The sequence below is a fragment of the Apus apus genome, chromosome 7, assembly GCF_020740795.1.
Source record: "Apus apus isolate bApuApu2 chromosome 7, bApuApu2.pri.cur, whole genome shotgun sequence".
Classification (NCBI taxonomy): Eukaryota; Metazoa; Chordata; class Aves; order Apodiformes; family Apodidae; genus Apus; species Apus apus.
In genome coordinates, this window is record NC_067288.1 from 3,881,019 (window position 1) to 3,900,209 (window position 19,191).

General features: G+C 37.7%; 1 protein-coding gene across 5 annotated transcripts in view; it reads left to right on the forward strand.

Moving 5' to 3' along the window:
• RALGPS2 (Ral GEF with PH domain and SH3 binding motif 2) overlaps window positions 1–19,191 on the forward strand; it is a 110,141-nt gene that overhangs the window by 74,531 nt on the left and 16,419 nt on the right. For all 5 annotated transcript variants that reach the window (XM_051624778.1, XM_051624775.1, XM_051624779.1 and 2 more), the window contains exons 9-14: window positions 2,009–2,146; window positions 3,046–3,136; window positions 5,565–5,632; window positions 6,305–6,440; window positions 7,218–7,369; window positions 17,407–17,461. In XM_051624778.1, coding sequence (XP_051480738.1) covers window positions 2,009–2,146; window positions 3,046–3,136; window positions 5,565–5,632; window positions 6,305–6,440; window positions 7,218–7,369; window positions 17,407–17,461 — 640 coding nt within the window. The remainder of the gene's footprint in view (window positions 1–2,008; window positions 2,147–3,045; window positions 3,137–5,564; window positions 5,633–6,304; window positions 6,441–7,217; window positions 7,370–17,406; window positions 17,462–19,191) is intronic.

Sequence of the window (19,191 nt, forward strand, 5' to 3'; positions counted from 1 at the left end):
TAACATCTGACTGGTGTTAAAAGTAGTAAAAGCTGCAGAGGTTTTGCTCTGTGCGGAATGCAGAATATTGTGTTTAGTTCTGCCAATAGTCAGCACTGAAGTGCATTCAATTTGCTTTCATTGATCTTTGTGATTTCTTCACAAAGGATATGCCAATTACATTTGGAAGATAATTACCCTGTATGCTTTCAAAATTATTTTAGACTTCATAAAAATGCATCCAATCATTTAGAACCAGCTATCTGCAGAAGAGTTCTTGATTTAGCTGAAAGAAAAAAAATCAGTGCTTAATTGAGCAAGTCATTCAGAAAGATAATCCTAGAAATTCATTGATTTATAGAAGCATGCATAATATTGCAGGTGCCTTTCATAGTTAATTTCCTTAATTAGTAAGCATGATTTACTTTTTTTCTGTGGAAGACTGAGCAGGTTTGCAATTCTTAAGGCCTATTTGGACATTGCTTAGCAGAATTAGCTTATGCAGTCTATATAGTAACATTTCTTTTGTGCTGCTCTCTGATGTCTCCAGTTATCCTTTCTGTTTTTTTACAAACTTATGTTAATAGAATAGAAAATTGAGGAAATTTAGTAGTATATCAGGTCATGTGTGATACCTTTTTGTTCACTTTTTTGTATGTCACCTTTCAACCACAAGTATTTTAATTTGTTTCTGTGTGTGTGTGAGCACACGCGTGTGTGTGTGTTGATTTTGGAGTCATGCCCAGAGTCTCCCAACTCACATTTGAGGACTGTACTGGTTAGGTGCTATACAAACACAACTGCTGTTCTTGTGTGGTTGTATTAATAGTCTTCCACCTGTAAAGCCAAACTTCTTGTTATGATTTTGGTTATACAAGGCTGAGAGTGAAGCAAAGTATAAATTTCCAGTTACTGAAATAAGATTTTTTAAAATATTATTTAAATTTTGTTTGTTTTGTTTTTTAAACGTGGATATCTTGTGGAAGATGCAGGGGATTTAGAGCAATTCCTTCTAGTAGCAGAGCTGATTGGAATATGTTTCGTTTAGTCGAGACAAATGATTAGTCTTTGAGTGAAGTTCAAGAAATCGCATTTAGCATTAAAATACGTGTTTTATCTAAGCATTGGTATGTCAAGTGGAGGGCTTTCCTCTCTGCATGGGCAAAGGATTGAAAGAGTAGTAAGGTTACAGTGGTGGTGGGGAAGAAAGCAGGTAGAACATTTGAAGAGACTTTATAAGGCTGTTTGGAGTTGCAGTTCATATTAACTGCAGGACTTGTACCACATTTCAAGTTGAGTGCAGTTTTTGCCTTGTTAACTTTTCCCATGTTGCTACAAGCTGACTTTCAGTTTCTATTCACCTTGAGGAGCTGTAGACAATGATTTTTCCTTCTTTTAGATTTTTTAGTTGCAAAATTGGAAGAATGAAGCAGTAGACTTCCTAAAGTAATCAGTAATTTTAATAATGTATTTTAGCCTTGTAGATGGATTGTCAAGGGAATCATTAGTGGGTGGTATGGAAGAAGTTGAGGTTGACGAGTAGTTGTGCATGTCCTTGTAATTACATTTAGATTTAGAAGTGACAACACTGTTAAAGCCACCTACTACATGCCTGGTGTGCTGCAGGAGAAAAGGATCCTCTCTGCTTCCCACTGGCATTTGTTGTACAGAGAATGAAACCTTGCACACAGAAACCTCGCTGCTCTCATATCCTCAGCATCTGCAAATATAGCTGAGATAAGGTTGGCAAAACTAAAGGATTAAATGATGAGGAGAGGGCAAATCCAGTAGACAAAGGGTGGCACCATGATGTACTTTGCTGTAAGTCCAAGCATTATTACTGTTTTACTCTGAAGACTCTTGGAGATCTCATCAAAATGATTTCTCAGATAAATCCCAAGTAACATTCTGCAGCGATGATGTGGGCGTGTGTCAATGAAAACAAAAATTCTTCAGCTATTGTTTGTGAAGATTTTCTGCTGGATATGAGACACCAAACTAAGAAACTTCTCATTCTAATCTTATTCAGGTATTTATCTGTCAGACTTGACGTATATTGACTCTGCATACCCATCAACAGGGAGCATCCTGGAAAGCGAGCAAAGAACAAATTCCATGAACAACATTCTTCGAATTATCTCAGATTTACAGCAGTCATGTGAATATGGTAAGCTAGCATGTAAATAGTGCAGTGTTAAAGAGAACAACCTTAACAGCTTTAGTATTTGTCTTCTGTGATGCAGTTTAAGTTCTAACCCACTTGAATGTCATTAAGAGTCTCTCTCATCCTCTCAGCCCAAATGTCTTAAGTTTATGCTGGTATTGTTGGTTATGACAGAGCATTAACATGAGGAGACAGAATAAGGTAGCCTTTTTCTTACATCACACACATTTTTGCAGCACATATTTTCTGATGAAAAATGTGGAATGTGTTGTACTTAACAGTAGTTTTACTGGTGCATTTATAAACCTGTATCTTTGTGTTTCATAGTTTTATGACTATCAATTCTAAAACCAGGATTGCTTTTATTGGGGAAAATAAAATATGTTCAGCTTATCTTTTGGACATTTGTAGTTCTGTTCATAGATCAGGTAACATATTTTTTCTTTAATGGTGGTCTCCCTCACAACCCTCCTCACTTTCCAATAAAGTCATAAGGTTCCATTTGTGATGACAGAAGGTGAATTAGCACAGAATTGTGGCTTCACTGAAAGCTCAATATATTGGGAATGTGGGCTGTGAAGGTGTCCTCAGATACAACCCTACCGGTTTGGGACTTCATTTGACCAGGGACATACTCTCACTTTTCACTGGTATGTGCTCTGATCAGCAGAGCAGCTCCAGGGGGATACATACCTGGCTTTATGGATGTGGGAGATACCAGCTCAACTCATGAGAATTTTGTCCTCTGAAGGACAAAAATGTCAGTATCAGTAAGGACTGTAGTTTATACCTCCATCTCCCGTAAAGAAGCAAGACATGTGATTCTGTTTCAATAGTTTCTGGGAAATAACTTTGGTTACCAAGGAATGGTACAGTGATAATGAATGTCCTCTCTTCTCCAGATATTCCTCTGTTGCCTCATGTCCAAAAATATCTAAACTCAGTTCAGTACATAGAAGAACTACAAAAGTTTGTAGAAGATGACAACTACAAGTAAGTATGAAGTGCTATAGCTGGCTAACTCACTACAAAATAACTTTTATAACACAAAGCCTGTAAGATTGCACTTATGTCAGGGGATTATGCATCTCAGATGCACTAGTTCCAAGTAGTGAGATTAAAGCAGTGTCCTGTGATCAAGACAATCTTCAGCACGCTGGATGGCATATCTGCTTCCTTTTGTGCAGCTCACTACATCAAACCCTGGCTTGGTCTGGTTGATCTGCTGATTTGATCTGCAAATCTCTTTGAATGTTTGCTAATGAAGACCTCTTACTTCAGCTCATATGTAGCACTGATCAGGTTGTATGGTATGAGTAAAATGTAAACACTTAATTTGAGAAGCAAGATATTGTCTATCTATATCCCCACCCATTCCTCCCCCAAGTATCTCACCCCAAGTGAAGGTTTCTACTTTCTTAATTAAAAGATTATTGCTGTATTAAGTGATTTGGCATCCAGCACAACTTGGGGATGGAAATCTCTGGCAGGAGACAGGAACAAGCCCTGAGGATAGGAAAAATCCTAAAGTAAATCCTGCATATGAAGAAGGTTTTTGTTCAGCAACTGATCTCCTTGAGGAGGTTCCCCACCCATTCCCATCCTGCCCACCCTGGAAGTTTGTCACCTCAGTTGTGTTGAATTGATTGCTTGTGTAGCTATACTGGAATGGCAGGAGGGGTGTGCTCACTAGAGGAGCAAATATGCTTTCCCATTTATTAGCCCAAACTTGGATTTACTGAAAAGCAGCAAATGGGGACCCTTCAGTTAACCAGGCTCAGACTATTGGCTTTCCTTCACATGTTGCAGTCTTTAGGATTTGTAAATTGTTCTCTGCCTGTCCATATTCAAGCATCCAGCTTTACCTTCTTGCTGAAATGTTCTATAGCCTGATTTTGAAAATATTGGTTTCTTATTGCCAAGAGTAAAGCTCAGTGGTCAAAAATCTGAAGAGGTGGGGAAAAAAAATCAACCCAGATTTCTTAACTACAGTGTCTGCTTCTTAGTGGCATGTTGTTTCCATGAATTCCACACTCTGTCTTCCTCCACCATCGGTAGGTAAGACTTGCTACTAGTGAGAATTTTATTGCTGAAGGAGCTAGAGTCTCTGTCCTGTACAACCCACATGTACAACCCACATTTTGATAGCAAGGAAATGAGTTGAGACAATTGCACATGATGCAGAAATGTGGCTGCTGTTCAGAAAGTCTGTTTTTACACTGTTATTTTTTTACATCTCCAAACAGGTTTTTTATGTGGGAGGAGTGTATTTTGAAGTGTTCTTACTATAAGTGGCTGTTACACTTTTTAATCCCCTGAAGTGTCTGCAAAGAGGTTCAAGTTAGAGAGCAGCCATTGTGACCTGAATACATGTTTTTTTCTTCCTAGATAACTTCAGTTTATTTTAAAAAATTAAATTTCAAAACTGTTATGAATCATTGCTAAATTGGGGATCGGAGGGATAGGAGCTGTGAAACTGAACTTTTTCTCTCCAAAATTAAGTAGATGCTTTTCCAACCCTGCTGATATCAAAGATTCCATTTATGCAGACTGTGTGGACAAGATACGTTTGATCTTCCTGGAGTTCTCTGCTCCTGGAGTTTGCCCTCTTTGTGGTACTGTTGGAGTTGGCACTTGTAAAATGCCTGTTCAGAAAAAAGCTTAAGTTGTGGATGTAGTCAAGTTGATAATGTATTTTACAAAATACAAAAGAAAAAAATTTGCTTTCCAGTGAAGACAAAAGGCCTGGCACACTACCGCATTTTGTAGAAAAATACAAAATATGAAGTGTAGTAAGTATAAATATTTTAGTCAAGGTGGGTGGCAGTTGTATACTCCCTATGCTTCCCCATTTTTATGTTAGAGTAGTAATATTGTCACTGGATTTCATGTATGTGCTGGTGGTCCCAGGGCCATATAGGTCCCTGGCTTCAATGTGACTGTATTTTCTCTGAAGGGTGGTTCCAAGGCCAAGCAATGGCCTTTTCCCTTGCTCCTTCCTCAGTGTGACTTTGCCACAGCTTGTTAACAGCTCACAAGGAGTTTTTGCTGTCACAGAGGGTGAGGATGGCAACTTGTGACTGTTTGGCTGCTTGTGTCCAGCTGTGCCAGTCTCCTCGATGCAGAAAATGTTGCAGCAGCCAAAGTTTAGCTGTTGGCCTGTCCTGGTCTGTATCAACCAAAGCAATGGAATAATTTACTACATTATGCCCTAGCATAAGTATAAAAATATTTTAAAAAAAATTGGAAATAGTGTGTCCTAAAAATAACTATGCATGGTTTATATTAACTTTATAGTGTTTCCTGCAATTACAGAAACAGGCAGTTTTCAATTGTAAATTAAAGAAAAAAAATCTTCAAAAGCTACTTTTATATGCTTTTATTTCCTGCTAAAGTAATTTTTAATGCTTCTTTAATGCAGACTTTCATTAAAGATAGAACCAGGGACCAGCACCCCCCACTCCGCTGCTTCTAGAGAAGATTTAGTAGGTAAATGTTTAATAAATGTGAAAAATCTTGTGGTTGTCAAATGCATTATTTTTGAGTTGTGAATGTGATAAATATTTGCCCGAAGCTAATTAAGTGTGGAGTATAAACACTGTGTATTTGTAATAAAAAGCCTAAAGGTGATCTGTAAAGAAATTATTTCAAGGAATTGAGTCAGTTTTTTTAGGTTCTTTTATGTATTGTGGCACTGACTTTTTCGTGTCATTTGGGGTGAAGAGCTATTAAATATTCATTCTTCGTTGTGTCTAGACAGAATGGCCTTCAAATACACTTCTCATGGTGTTATATGCTTCCAAAAATGTACAATTTTTTAATCAATGCCAAAAAGGATTGAAGGCAGGAGTTTCAAAACGGAATCAATGGGACCTGTTTAGTGCCAATGTAGCTAATGCAGCAACCTTTAGGACTTAAAAATGCTTGTAGCTAGGTGGTCTATTTAAAATAAGTGTGTTTATTTTTAACCCTGTGGAAAAAAAAACCCTAAAGTACAGGTTTTTAAATTATCAAGAGGTGCTTATCAGCGAGTTTTATTATAGGCCATCTTGTATAAATTGAGTTTAGGAAGCTTTGTGCAACTCTTCCCCAATTTTCTGAGAAGTCACCACGACAGTAACTCTGAAGTTACTCAGGAGTAATGTCTTTTTTTGTTCCCAGGCTCTGAGGTTGGAGCATCTCCACAAAGTGGACGGAAGAACGTTGCAGCTGAAGGAGCTTTGCTTCCACCAACACCCCCCTCACCCAGGAACCTGATACCCCACGGGCATCGGAAATGTCACAGTCTGGGATACAAGTCAGCATTTTATTTAACCTGCAAATCCCGAGCTTTGTGACGTATCACCTCTCAGCACAGAAGCTTTGCTGTTAAACAGGAGCAGGATTTGTCCACAGTGCTTCACTTAGAAAGCAATTTGTGGCAAGAGAGCGAGCTCAGAACTATAATGGTAGTGTCCCAACCACAGAGAATCAGTCAAAATGGGAGGACTTTGTGGCTGTTAGGATGGCAGCAATGGCCAAGGAGTTAGCTTAGAGCAGCTCAATGCCAGTGCAATTCTTTCACATACAAACTGAAATCACTGCTTTATTGGTATTTGTATTAAGAGACCACCTTTGTAGACTCTCCTTTAACTTTGTGTACTAATGGCTTCAGGTTTTTTCTATGTAGGTGTATTCCTAGTTAATTATCTTGATCATTTTATCATTGGTTCCCTTATCTTTTCAAAATACAAGATTCAGTAATTCATCCCTTAGCTTATATAGTGTAAGCTTTCTTTTTATGAGCTGAAATGAAATTCTTAAGTTCAATTATGCGTTAAAGTAAGACAAAAATACCTTAAGATCTTGAAAGTAATTTTTAAAGTGCTCCAGACTTTCTTGGCTCCAGGATCACTGTGCAGTTTTAAGACTAGCAATTTACATAGATAATATAGTTTGTGCAGAATTGCTTGAGCCATGGTTTGGTTTGGTATTCAGAACGTGCTGCATGCAGTCCTTCAGGATGTTGAAGCAACAGCTTTTGAAGTGTGTCAAAGATAATGCTGTAACAGTTTTTGTCCTTGTTTGTTTCTAGTTTCATACACAAAATGAATACAACTGAATTTAAAAGCGCAACATTCCCAAACGCAGGACCAAGACACCTTCTGGATGACAGTGTCATGGAGCCTCACGTCCCATCCCGAGGGCAGGCAGAGAGCTCCACCCTTTCTAGTGGGATCTCAATAGGTATGAGCTTCTAACATACCCATGTGATACACAGTCATTTAATAAAGATTTTAGCATGATTCATTGGCAAATGTGCAAGCAGTGGTGCTATTCTAAAATGAAAATTCTATTTTGGAACAGACTTGAGAAACGTGGGTGGAAAACAGCAGCATAATTTATACAGCACTGACTCCATGCTGACAAATTATGTAAAAGCTTTGGGTTTTTATATCCCCTTTAACAATACAACTACTGTTTGTCCTCTTCTTCCTTGACAGGAGTGTGAGGGGTCTCAGGACACCATTTCTTCTCTTGCTTTCACCCTCCAATCATTCCAAACTAAAAATGTCTTGTGGTATGATTTCTATTTGAAGTGCTGTATCAAACTGACAGTGAGAACTGTAAATTGCTGACAACCTTTAAAAGCAAAATTTCTAAATATTCCTTAATTTTGTCAGGAGTAGGTAACAGTTTAACTTTCAGATACTTCAAAATATCATAATCTGCTTCATTTTGTTAAGTGGTTTATCTTCCAATATTTAGGGTATTCTTTTGAGAACTTCTGCTCCCTTAGGTTCTTACGGGATGGCAGTTGCTCTTTTTCCTCTTGTGCACAGATCCTTTTGGGGGAGAGGGCAGGGCAAGTGCCTCCCAGATCCACCTGATTGCAGCCAGGACTGAGAAATTGAAGCTGTATCAGTAATTTTTCTCAAAATTGTTAGCTGGACAGAATTCTGTTCACTTCAGTATTTAAGCATTTGTGGTAATAAAAGAATTTTCTAGTGTTACATATTTCTTTAGGTAATTTTACAAAACAGTTTTGCTTTTTAACTTCCATGGAGAGAAGCAAGGTCACACAGTTTGAAATGGTGCTGTTTTCAGGAGCTAAGCTGTTTTCATATGTTTTATATAATACATGTTTTCATGTATTTTCTTGAGGAGAAGGACGTATTCTGAGCAACCATTAAATATATTTTTCATGTGGAAAAAGCAAAATATCTAGAGACAATTTAAAAAAGCTAACAAGTGAATCTGTGGAACTAGCTTAGACCAAAGCAGTTTGAACCTGTTCACATCACTCAGCCTCCACTATTAAATGTGCATTGCCTGTCTCCCGTTTTCTACAGGTTCTCTGCTCTGGCTGTTTCATTTTCATCCTGCAGAAATGTTATTTCTCATTAGCTTACAGACAGGGTTCACACTGTACAGGAGATGAAAGCTCCTCATGCACCTACATGCATGCATCCAAGTGCAGTGTGCTCAGCATTGTGCTGGAGTTAGGGGGTAAAAACAGACTTCTGTCACCTTTGTTGAGATGGAGCATTGCTCCATTTCTCAGTGCAGTTCTTCATGAGGTACAGCTGAGAACCAGTCACCATCTGGCTGTTTTGGAGAATACAAGGTTTTCTACTGTGTCTCATCTCTGAATTCTCAACTATGTTTTCTTGCTTAGCTCAGGCATGACCTTATTGACTTGAGGTAGTCACCCTTACAAGTTGGAACAAAATTACCACTTTAGAAGACTGTTATAAATCACTTCTAAAATAGCAAGCTTATGCATTTTGAACAAGATTAGTGTTTGTGGTTTGAACTCCCCCTGTCCCATTCTCTTTCACCTCCAGCCTCCCCATATGTGGATACTGTAGTTTTTATCAATCTCTTTTAATAATCTAGCACAATTATTAATTTTGCTGCTTGGTAATTATGAAGATTTCAGTGACATTAAAAGATTAGCAGAGACTCTAGAAATACGTATGGAGGAAGAGAGTAGGTTCTGGAGACTGGCAGTATCTATTACAGAAGAATTCTTGGAAATGTAAGTTGTCTGGCATTCTGTACTGCTGCTTCAGCAGGATTTAAGGAAGTTGATTGAAGCTGCTAAGTTCCTCCATCATGTTTGAAGTAGTCTGTTTACTTAATACTTGGAAGTAGTACAGTCACTACAGCAGAGAGCAGGCTCACAGTATTCTAGACCATAACTTCAAAAGACAGTCAAGAACAGGAGGACTGTTTCTTTTTCCACTGGTGAACACATTGACTTCTTCAGATGTATCAGCACCCTTCCACTTTGATTTCTTCATAGATTAAGATAGAAGCTTTCGATCTGTGATAGAGGTCAGCCAGAGCATCACTAGGCTTTTGAGATTCATGGCTGGGTGAAATTCTGTTCTGCATATAAGCATACTAAAACTGAGAAGTTAATCCAGTTAAGCACACGTTCAACTGATGGTGGGCAATTTTGATTGTGTTGTGCTGGGAAAGACTGAGGATCCATTCTGGGAATAGTGCATAGCATACCAAAATTTTTACATCGATCTAATTCATCCTTCATATGTGAAGGATACACTAGGTATTTTTCTTTGCAATGAATAATTCATAAAGCAGCAGCAATTACACCCAGGAGTGAGATTTTCTAAATCTGTAACACGATAGCCATGGTGAGAGATCTTTATGTGTATCCTTCCTTAATTTCAGGGTCTGGAGACTGATAGTTGTACATTTAACTCATTCTGCAAAAACCTAGAACCCAAAAAAATAATAAAAAAAATAGCCCAAATAATACAAGTTATTGTGCATGGTCAAAACAGTTCTTGTTCCTAGAACTATGTTGTGCAGTTGTATGTTTTGCTAGAGTAAGGGAGATGTGCATCTGGTTCTGTTGCCAGTTTACATTCTAATATAGGAGCTTGTTATCTGATCAAAAGTGAGAAATGATTTTCCAACAGGACTATCCTAACTAGGAGGAAGAAACACTTAACCAGTCATATGTGCAATATTAGATGGGAAATGTTCTCTTGAATTCAGGAATGTTACAAGAGGAAATAGTACCTCCTGACTCTTAGTAGCTCATAATTTAGACAGCTGCATATGGTAATTGGGAGCTCCTTATAATCACATAGAGAATTAAAATCTTCAAGGATATGATTCATTTCAATCTCACTAAAAAGAAGTTACAGGACTTGTTTCCTTAAAACTTCATTTTATTTCTGTTGACTGCAAAGAGACTTTTGACAGATAACACATGAACATACAGACAGATGAATACTGTTGAAAAATACATCTGTCCTGTGCAGACAATCAAGAATGTCTGCTTGTAGCAAACTGGGACAGAGGCTTTTAACTCTATAGTGAAAGTTCACCAAGAACCTGCACTACTTGCTGTCAGTAAGTCTTAAAGCTGCAAGATAGTTTTGTTCTGTGATCCCTCTGTTTTGCTGAGGCCACTGTATACTCTTTCAGAAAAAGAGGGCTTGCCCTTCTTGAGGTCTAAGCATTGCTCTTGGCTGGGTTGAAGGAACCATCTGCAAGTTCTTACCAGCTGTACTCCTGCATGTATTTGCCTGCTGTCACTTCCTCATTTTATTAGAGAGTGGTTCAACTCAGAAATAACATAAAACTTCCTTTAATTAATAGGATTTTTTTTAAGAGTACACAGTTTTCTAATACTCCCTGACTTTTATACTTTGAAGTTATTATTTTCTTGCTTAAGGACCCTCTGAAGTATCTCTGTGGCAATGTTCAACTCATCTTCAATAATGTTCCTAGAATTGGATTTCACCATTTCTTATTATTTGGCTCAGCTGAGTTACTGAATTTCTTCTCTGAAGTGGAATTTGTTTAAAAGAGCTGATTGTCCAGATAATTCTGTAGAGATAAAGGGACAGTGTAAAAGAGCCCTCTTTTCATGTGTTGCTTCTGTGTTACTTTTTCCCTCTTACACCACCTAATGTACCAGATGCAAAGCAATTTTACTTTAAAGGTGCAGACTCACATGTAAACAAGAATAGATGTCAGAGCAGAAATAACTGGGCTGAAATTGAGAATGTAATTTTAGATGTTTAAAAACACAAAGAAACGCATTTATACATTAAGCTTGTAGAAGTCCTGGATGCAAATTCTGTTCTAATATGGAGTGTTTTCTTTCTGAAACTTATTTCTTTTTTTCTACATATTTTCCCAAATCTACAATGATATGGATGAAATTTCTGGAAAAACTAAGGTGCTTGAACACTTGTTTGTGTGTTCCAATCACTTGAGAATAACTTGAGCCTTTATTTTAATGCCATCAGAGAAATTAATGCTACAGAGTCAAAGAAAGGTATGTTAACTCAGTGTGAATTAATGTTACAAAGTGCCTTTGTAAGAACAGTATGTTTTAAAACCAAAACTGGCACAAAATGCATACAAGAATATCAGCATTTTAATGAATTTCTCTATTAAGTTACCATCTTGAAGTACTTGAATTCTACAAGGGATTATATTTCTCTTTAAATAAATTAAGTATAGGTGTAGGTATACAGTGTATGCATTTACTTTGAGGGTTTTGGCAGCCTTTACAGTAGGGAAGAACTCTATACAGCCAGTGTTTGTTGATGCCTTCACCCTTTGGGTGTTCAGGACTCTGAGTCATCAGCAGCCTGCGTCAGAAGATCAAAGTCTGGGTAGGGTTTCAAGCAGAAGAAACATGGGGGTTTTTTAATATTCCATTTAAATGAGTGTATAGATGTCTCTTGCCCTGAATGTGGATACCCTGTTTTGCTTCTGTGAATTACTTCTTTAGTGATAGGGTAAATTTAAGAGCTGTGTAATACTTTAGGTTAAAAATGCACATGAAGATGTCTGGATTTGAGAAGATGAGGGATATGCAGGAGTTTTAGTACCTCATTTCTTTCCTGATCCTTATTAGTTTTGTTTGGTACTGGACATATGCTCTGGGTTTTTTGTGTGATTAATGCAGCTGTACAAAACCCCCGTTTCTGCCCCATCTTTATCCAATTGGTTAATTGTTGTGGTTGGCTTTTCATTATGAAACTCATTACCAGTGATGGTATTAGATGTTTGTGTTGATTTTTCAGCAGCCTATGACTGACAGTCATTTACCAGTCTTTACACCATTCTTATTTGATTAACTAGCAAGCCAAAGCTGAGCTGTTTCTACTTTATTGTACTATAGTTGAATGGTAGTGAACTAGTTCAAATACACACAAAGTTTTTCTATAAGGTCATAGACTCAAGAAGGCAGAACATAACTTTTAGAGCATAGAGTCCCTGTCTGTGATGTTAGCTGGGCTTTACTGTGCTACAGCAATTGATGTTCAGGTCTCCAGACCAATTTTTTTTCTGTTTTCACATTAGAATTTCAAGCTTGCTCACCAGCTATAGTGACTAGAGCTCTGGAAACACTGTGTAACCAGAGCCAAGAGAGTGTCAGTTGCAGATTTGAGAAGGGGAAAGAATTTTTAGTCTGAATACTTCTTAAACTCTTTGGGGTTGGTTTGTTTATATTAACACCTGTTTAACTTTGGGGGACTAACTTCTGGATAAAGGAAGCCTGTGTTAAGCATTCAGTATCCTCAGACCTTCAGCAATGAGTAGATACCCTGACCAGGGGGAAATAGGGTGTGCAATGGTTTAGGCATTCCCTATGGCATAACTGGGAGCCTAGCCTCCCACTGGTTGTGTGGCTGTGATGTATGTCCACATCTACAAATGCCATCCAAAAATTCATGTCTGTATTCAGCTGCAGTGCTGGAGCTCTGGGTAAACAATCCTGAAACTTCTCAGGTAATCATCAGCAGAGTTGGCAAAAATAAAAACATGTTGCCAATTGCTGTTATTCCTGAGATAGGAAAAAGCCTTCCTATTCCATAGTAAAAATAAACACAACTCTGATTCATTTTTTTTAAACCTTGTACAAGAAGTTTTAATTTTATTAGCAATAAAGAAAACTAGGGAGATAGTGGTTTGTGTCATGTGGCTTCTTACATAAAACCAAAACTTGTGTAGAACATCACTTAATAGAAAGGATTTATACTACCTAAGATTTGTTATTAAGTTTAACCTGAAGAGCTGCTTGAGGTTGTTGGAAAATCTCAAATATTGAGTACATACTTGAGAAGAATTTAAGAAGGTGATATATTTTTAAAGTACTGAATGAATGAAATGTTTCCAGTTGAGGTGATAGTCAAATAGTGCACCTAATGTTTGCACAGAATTTGGCTAGGCATCTAGCTTTTAGTAAGTTAAAAACAGTCTCTTTCACCTCTGTTTTGTTTAGGAGAGAGGGATGTAATGTATATTCTTTTGCTTGTCAGGGAAATGGTTTTTTTAATCTCAGAACTTTTGTTGTGCAAAAAAAAAATCTTCCAGAGTTTTTTAGAATCTAAAAAAATCCTGTCAGAGATGTTGTATATAGATTTTAACGAGGGCTAGTCAAATGCTAAAATTCAACCTCTTCCCTATTTTTGTTGCAATTGTTTTAAAACCTGTATAGGCATCAATATAAATGTTAAATCAATAGCTGTGATGTTAAGCCCACTTTTTTCTAAAGTAGCATTGTTCTTAAAAGTGTAACTAGCAACTTCTGTAGAGGTTGAAACAAAACGTTTCATTAAATAATTTTAGAGTCCCCAAATTCATTTAACTTTTGTAACTGTACTGATACTGTAACAAGAATTGTCACTTTCTGAAGGATGACATTTTAGCTCTTCTGCCTTAGATTGTTTTGCATTTTTAAACAGCAACACTAGCTTTTAAATCTTTCTGTAGAGTACTTAGCAGAGTGTTTGAAAGGTAGCTTTCTTAGCAAAGCTGATATAGGGGCCATCAAAATGTCATTTCAGATAAAATGTTAATGTATGGGCCTACTTAAATATGAAAAATTACTTGATAATACTTCATGTTGTTAGTGGGTTCTAATTATGTGGGTTTCTGTCACATGGGCCTCAATCAAGTAGAGCTCTGGTCATATTGAAGTTGCACTTGTTAATAGAAAGCTAAATCTATGCAGTCATAAGGAAATAAGACTTTAATTGTCCCTAATAACTTCAGTGTTGTCTGGATGAGTAGAGCAGACAGAAATTCTGGCACTGTTTTGCAGGACAGACTGCTCCATGTAGCAACAAGGAGAATTTGTTTGACATGCAGGTTATGAAATGCAGTAGCAGGTTGCTCAGAGGAGCTGTAGACACTGCATCCCTGAACAATGGGCTAGATGAGTCCTTCAGAGACCTGATCACCAAATTAGGTTCTTTTCAAGTAGGATGTTGGACCAGATGACTTCCCAACATCCCTTCCAGCCAGAATTATTACAAAATTCATAAGTAGACTAACTGAGCAAATAGAGATTTCGTATTTGGGTGGGTCTGGATCTGGACCTCTTTGAAACATTCCAGGAGTGCTGTTCTGAGCTACTACCTTTGCTCAGAATAATGCAGTCAATGCCTTTATTTGATGCAAATGCACCTGATAGTAGCATCAGTTGTTAACTTCCTATATGTGCCATTCTGTGTCCTTTGTGCTCCTTGGTGTTTAGATGGCTCAAGAAATTCACTCTTGTCTTCACAACAGTCCAGGATGCTGCATTCCCTTTCTTGAGAAATTGTCATGCTGAGACAACATACATGAAATCTACCTTCCTAATTGTCATTCCACCTGCTAAAAGGATTACAGAACTTCAAGACCTTACTATAAGATATTCCACTATAGACAGTCTTCCTCAAAAGACAGTCAGTTGGGAAGTCTTACCCAAAATACCTGCTTAATGTTGTCTCTGAATTCTGTTACATGTGATTCTGTCTCTTCATCTCCAAACCACGTGACTTGTTTGAAGAGACTTTCCATATTGCCTTAGAAAGGATAGATAGGTCTGTGGTTTTGTTTGGATGAAACAAATAATTGGACTTTTTATATTTGCTTCTTACCTGTCTTGTGGCACCAGAATGACTGCTGGTAGGTTCAATTTGTGCAGGCAGTCATTTGAAGTAAGAACCCTCATGTATTCAGTGGTAGTAACTGTAGCTCTTGGATGCCTTGTTCTCACAGCTACAGAGGAAATATAAGTCACAGAAGTATAAGTAACTGTGGGGGTTTTTTTATGGACAACCTGCCTGCTGCTGTAACCTTTTAGGCAGTTGAATGCTTAAGGATCAATGATCTGAGAATGTAATTACTAAAATCTTGAAGACACTTCTAGAAAAGAATTAGTCACCTGTTGAGTATTGTAATCCCCTTCTTGCAAACCTTTATGCCTGGCTAAGGAGCCAGGAGCTCCTCTGGAACATCACTTTTATGTCTCTTACCTTCTTCCACTATGCAACTCTCTTTTACAATAATGTTAAGTGTGAACCACATTGGGGTCTTCCTTTAGGAAATGTTCAGGATTAACTGAGACCAAATTATCTGGTATGTCTTAGAGATCATGTTAATATGAGAATGTTGAGCTAGTGCTTGGAAAAGAGACATCAAAGCTTAATTGGCTGACAGATAAAGGCATGTATTTTCTCCTGGATTTTGCACAGAGAAAACTTCAGTCCATGCTGAGATTTTTCATGCCTCTTGGCTGGAAAAACCTCTGCTGGGTGTGAATATTTATTATCTCCATCTTTACTCTGTGTTCACTCAGTGGATATCCAAACTTGCTTTTGTACAGGTTATCTTTATTCTTCAGGGTACCACTGTTCCCTGCTGATATTCTATGTAAAATTGCAGGGAACTTGTTCCCGTTTTCAGCCATTGTTTCTCTGTGGGAACACTTAAGTAAGGTGCTGTCATGACCCAGGTAGGGCAACCCAGGGAGATTCAGATTGAACCCCCTTGCTTTCTAAACTCCTCCTCAGAGAGGAGCCCGGGTGCAGCTGGATCCAGCCTTAGTGTCAGACCTGGCCCTTCCAGGGAGAGTGATTAAAATGTCATGGTCCAAGAAAATATTTGACCATCCAGTACCCCTTGATCAGGTTAAGGTGAAACAACACTCAAGGTCTGTATTTGAATATTAGGTTTAATTAAAACTATAGAAGGAATACTGATGTTTCAATTGTTATCTCAGACTGCACAATCATAATAAGGCTCACATTTAGATCACAAGAGTACAATACATGTATGTTTAAGCTGAACAACCTGAGAAAAAATCATGGTTAGGCCTTGTGCTAATAATTTTAGGAAGGAAAAGAGAGAAAACAGGAGAAGAAAAATTAGAGAGATGGATAGCAGAAAACCACCAGGGTGCATTGATTTTTGTATTTGTTACTTTTACTTTGTATGAAAATCGCTGTAAATCAATTCTTCCTTCTATATATGAGTATTCAGGAGGCAAAGCAAACAAACCATCAAGTTAGTGTGCCAATAGTTGGGCTCTTAGGAGGGACTGACATCACATTAGGCTGAAACTCTGAGGAGCTGGGGTTGTCTGGAGCCAAAAACACGTTTGCTTGAAGTGGAGGGCAAGGATGGGACCTGGCATAGGAAGCTGGTCTGGTCTGAAAGGTTAAAAGCTTCCTGGACAACAACCTGAACATTGTAGTAGTTAGTAACTGAAGTTACTGAGTTCTGTTAACAGTTTTTGTATACTCCTATATATTTACTAATTGTTAGGACCCTTACAGGTAACAATACCTTGTGACTGCATTTACATACTAATTTAAATGCTAATTTTCAGGCTGATAGGATTCACTGTGATTGTAAAGTTAGTATGTTGTTTGTGGACCTGCCATTAGTCAATGCATCAGGTATTTGGATTTTGGTTTTCCTCTACTTTTAGTGTTTAAAATAAAATACTTGCAGTAATATTTAGATTACTTTGAAGAACGGAAGGAAGGACAGATTGTTGTGACCTGATAATAAGTGGAAGATAGCTTTAAAAAGTTGTTTAAGACTTCTCAAATCAGCAATGCCTTCTAATGTGTTGGAGATCGAGCAATGAGTTTGTACTTATTGTGAAGTTGCACTGGTTTGTCACCACCATTTATTATTTCATAAGGAATTATTTAAATAACTGACTTTTTAAATGTATGTTGTGTTGATCAGACAAATCCACATTTAGGATGTTCTTTACATATTTTAAAAAGCATTTCCCTTAGACTCCTTTAAGCCCAGTCCTTTCAAACCTCTGCTTCAGTTTATGTCAAAGTCTTGAAGCAAATCACAAAGTATTTTCATTGTAGTATTTTGGTGAAGTATTTTTTATGTGTTTAATGGTAACTATTCTGAGGAGAAGCAGACATCATTGAAATAGTTGGGTTGTAGATAATGAACTGTCATTCATTCTTACCTTTTTCAAGGTAGCAGTGATGGTTCTGAACTCAGTGAAGAGACTTCCTGGCCAGCATTTGAAAGGTAAGAAAAAGTGCCACTCAAACACTAGTTCTCTGTTCAGACATTGCTACTTGCAATCTCTCAGTCCTGAAAACGGTGCTTTCTTTTAGTGGTCTGTAGGTAAGAGTATTAATGAGCTGTATTGAGTTCACTGGATCTGTTAAAGCAGCAGAGAAGTAGCTTCTGCTCACTAGTAGTTAGTAGGGCTTTTGTCTAATTGGACACTGAGTCATCACACACATCCTTTTAAAATAATTCAGCCAGGGTACTATTAAACCCCAAGTGATTTTTCTGTTTTATATATTTACATATCCTGTGTATGCTGTTCATGTGACCTGCCTTGCATTCTCACTTTCCCCAAGACATGTCACCCATTCTTTGTTTCTTTGTTCTTGTGATTGACATTGTCATCTGTTTTGTCTCTCCCATCTGCTACTCAATTTGTTGTTACTTGCCCGTACTCCATGGGAAAGCACAGTAATGCCCCTTGCTCAGGTCTGATTTTGTGGTTCAGAATTTATCTTTCTCCTTATTGAAAGACCTGCAGATGCTCAGGTGACAATGACCACTTCAATCCTTTCCCATGTTTGTATTTGAGAATGAGAAGAAAGATTAACAGCTCTAGTTCAATATAGTAAAAGATGGAAATTTCATCCTCCACAGCCCAGTAGGATGTGCCATACAGTGCATAGTTTGCTTCCATAACTCAGTTTCAGGTAATTCAGCTTCAGAATTGCCATGGATGGCTTTTTATAACATGCTATGAAGATGTATTTGGTAGAAATTTTTGTCTAAGAACTTTATAGTTGAGAGCTATTGCAACAAACCTTATATTCTGCTTCAGTTCACTGAAGCAGTTGAAGTTCTGTGTTGTTTTTTGGAAGAAATCTTTGAAAACACCTCGGTGCCAAAGGTGAACTCTTTGATATCTCACACTATAAATACGATATCATATAAATATGATTACATACTTAAGGAAAGGCCCTTACAATTCCTTTAAATATTAAATAAGAACATTACATGTGGGCACAGAAAGACAGCTGGGTCAGAAAGAACATCTGTAACTTGCATGTTCTCTGTGATTCAGCCTGCAACATTCAAAAGGTTTTCCTTCAGCTTTTCCTTCCCTGTTGACTGACAGAACTAATCAAGTTCAGATGATTTCTCAAAGCCAAAATGTTACATGGGAAAACCTTAGACAGAGTTATAAACTAAGTGCTTTTCCCTTAAGTAGAAATGTAAAGATTTTAGTAAAATCTCAAGGCTTAAACTCATGTTTTTTGAGCATGGTAACACTCTGCAGGATTGTGTGGAATTCCGGGACAAAGCAGAGGTTTTTCATCCTGTCATGATGAGAATTGTCTGGCCCAGACTCCCCTAGTTAAAGGGCTTGCTCCACGTCAAACAACTATGTCAGAAAATTTGGCCTCTGAATTCCACTTGTTTTCAGTACTTTCCTCTCTCCTGAGAGAGCTCTTTGGGAACTCCATTTGAAGTTGAACCCCTCTGAGGGTGAGTTCTCTTGCTTCCAGGGAGAGGGTTTGGGTTCCTTACAGGCATTCCAAACACCATGTGAAGTTCCTACAGGTGTGCAACAACTTTGAGTATGTTCCTTGATTTATAAGATGATAAAGCATGTTTTGAAATGTAATAGGTAATACACTGAAATGCAAATGTTAATATTTAAGATAAGTAGAGAGGGCATCACGTTAGTTCTGGTCTTGTACAGTGGGGTTCCATTTCAGAAGAGT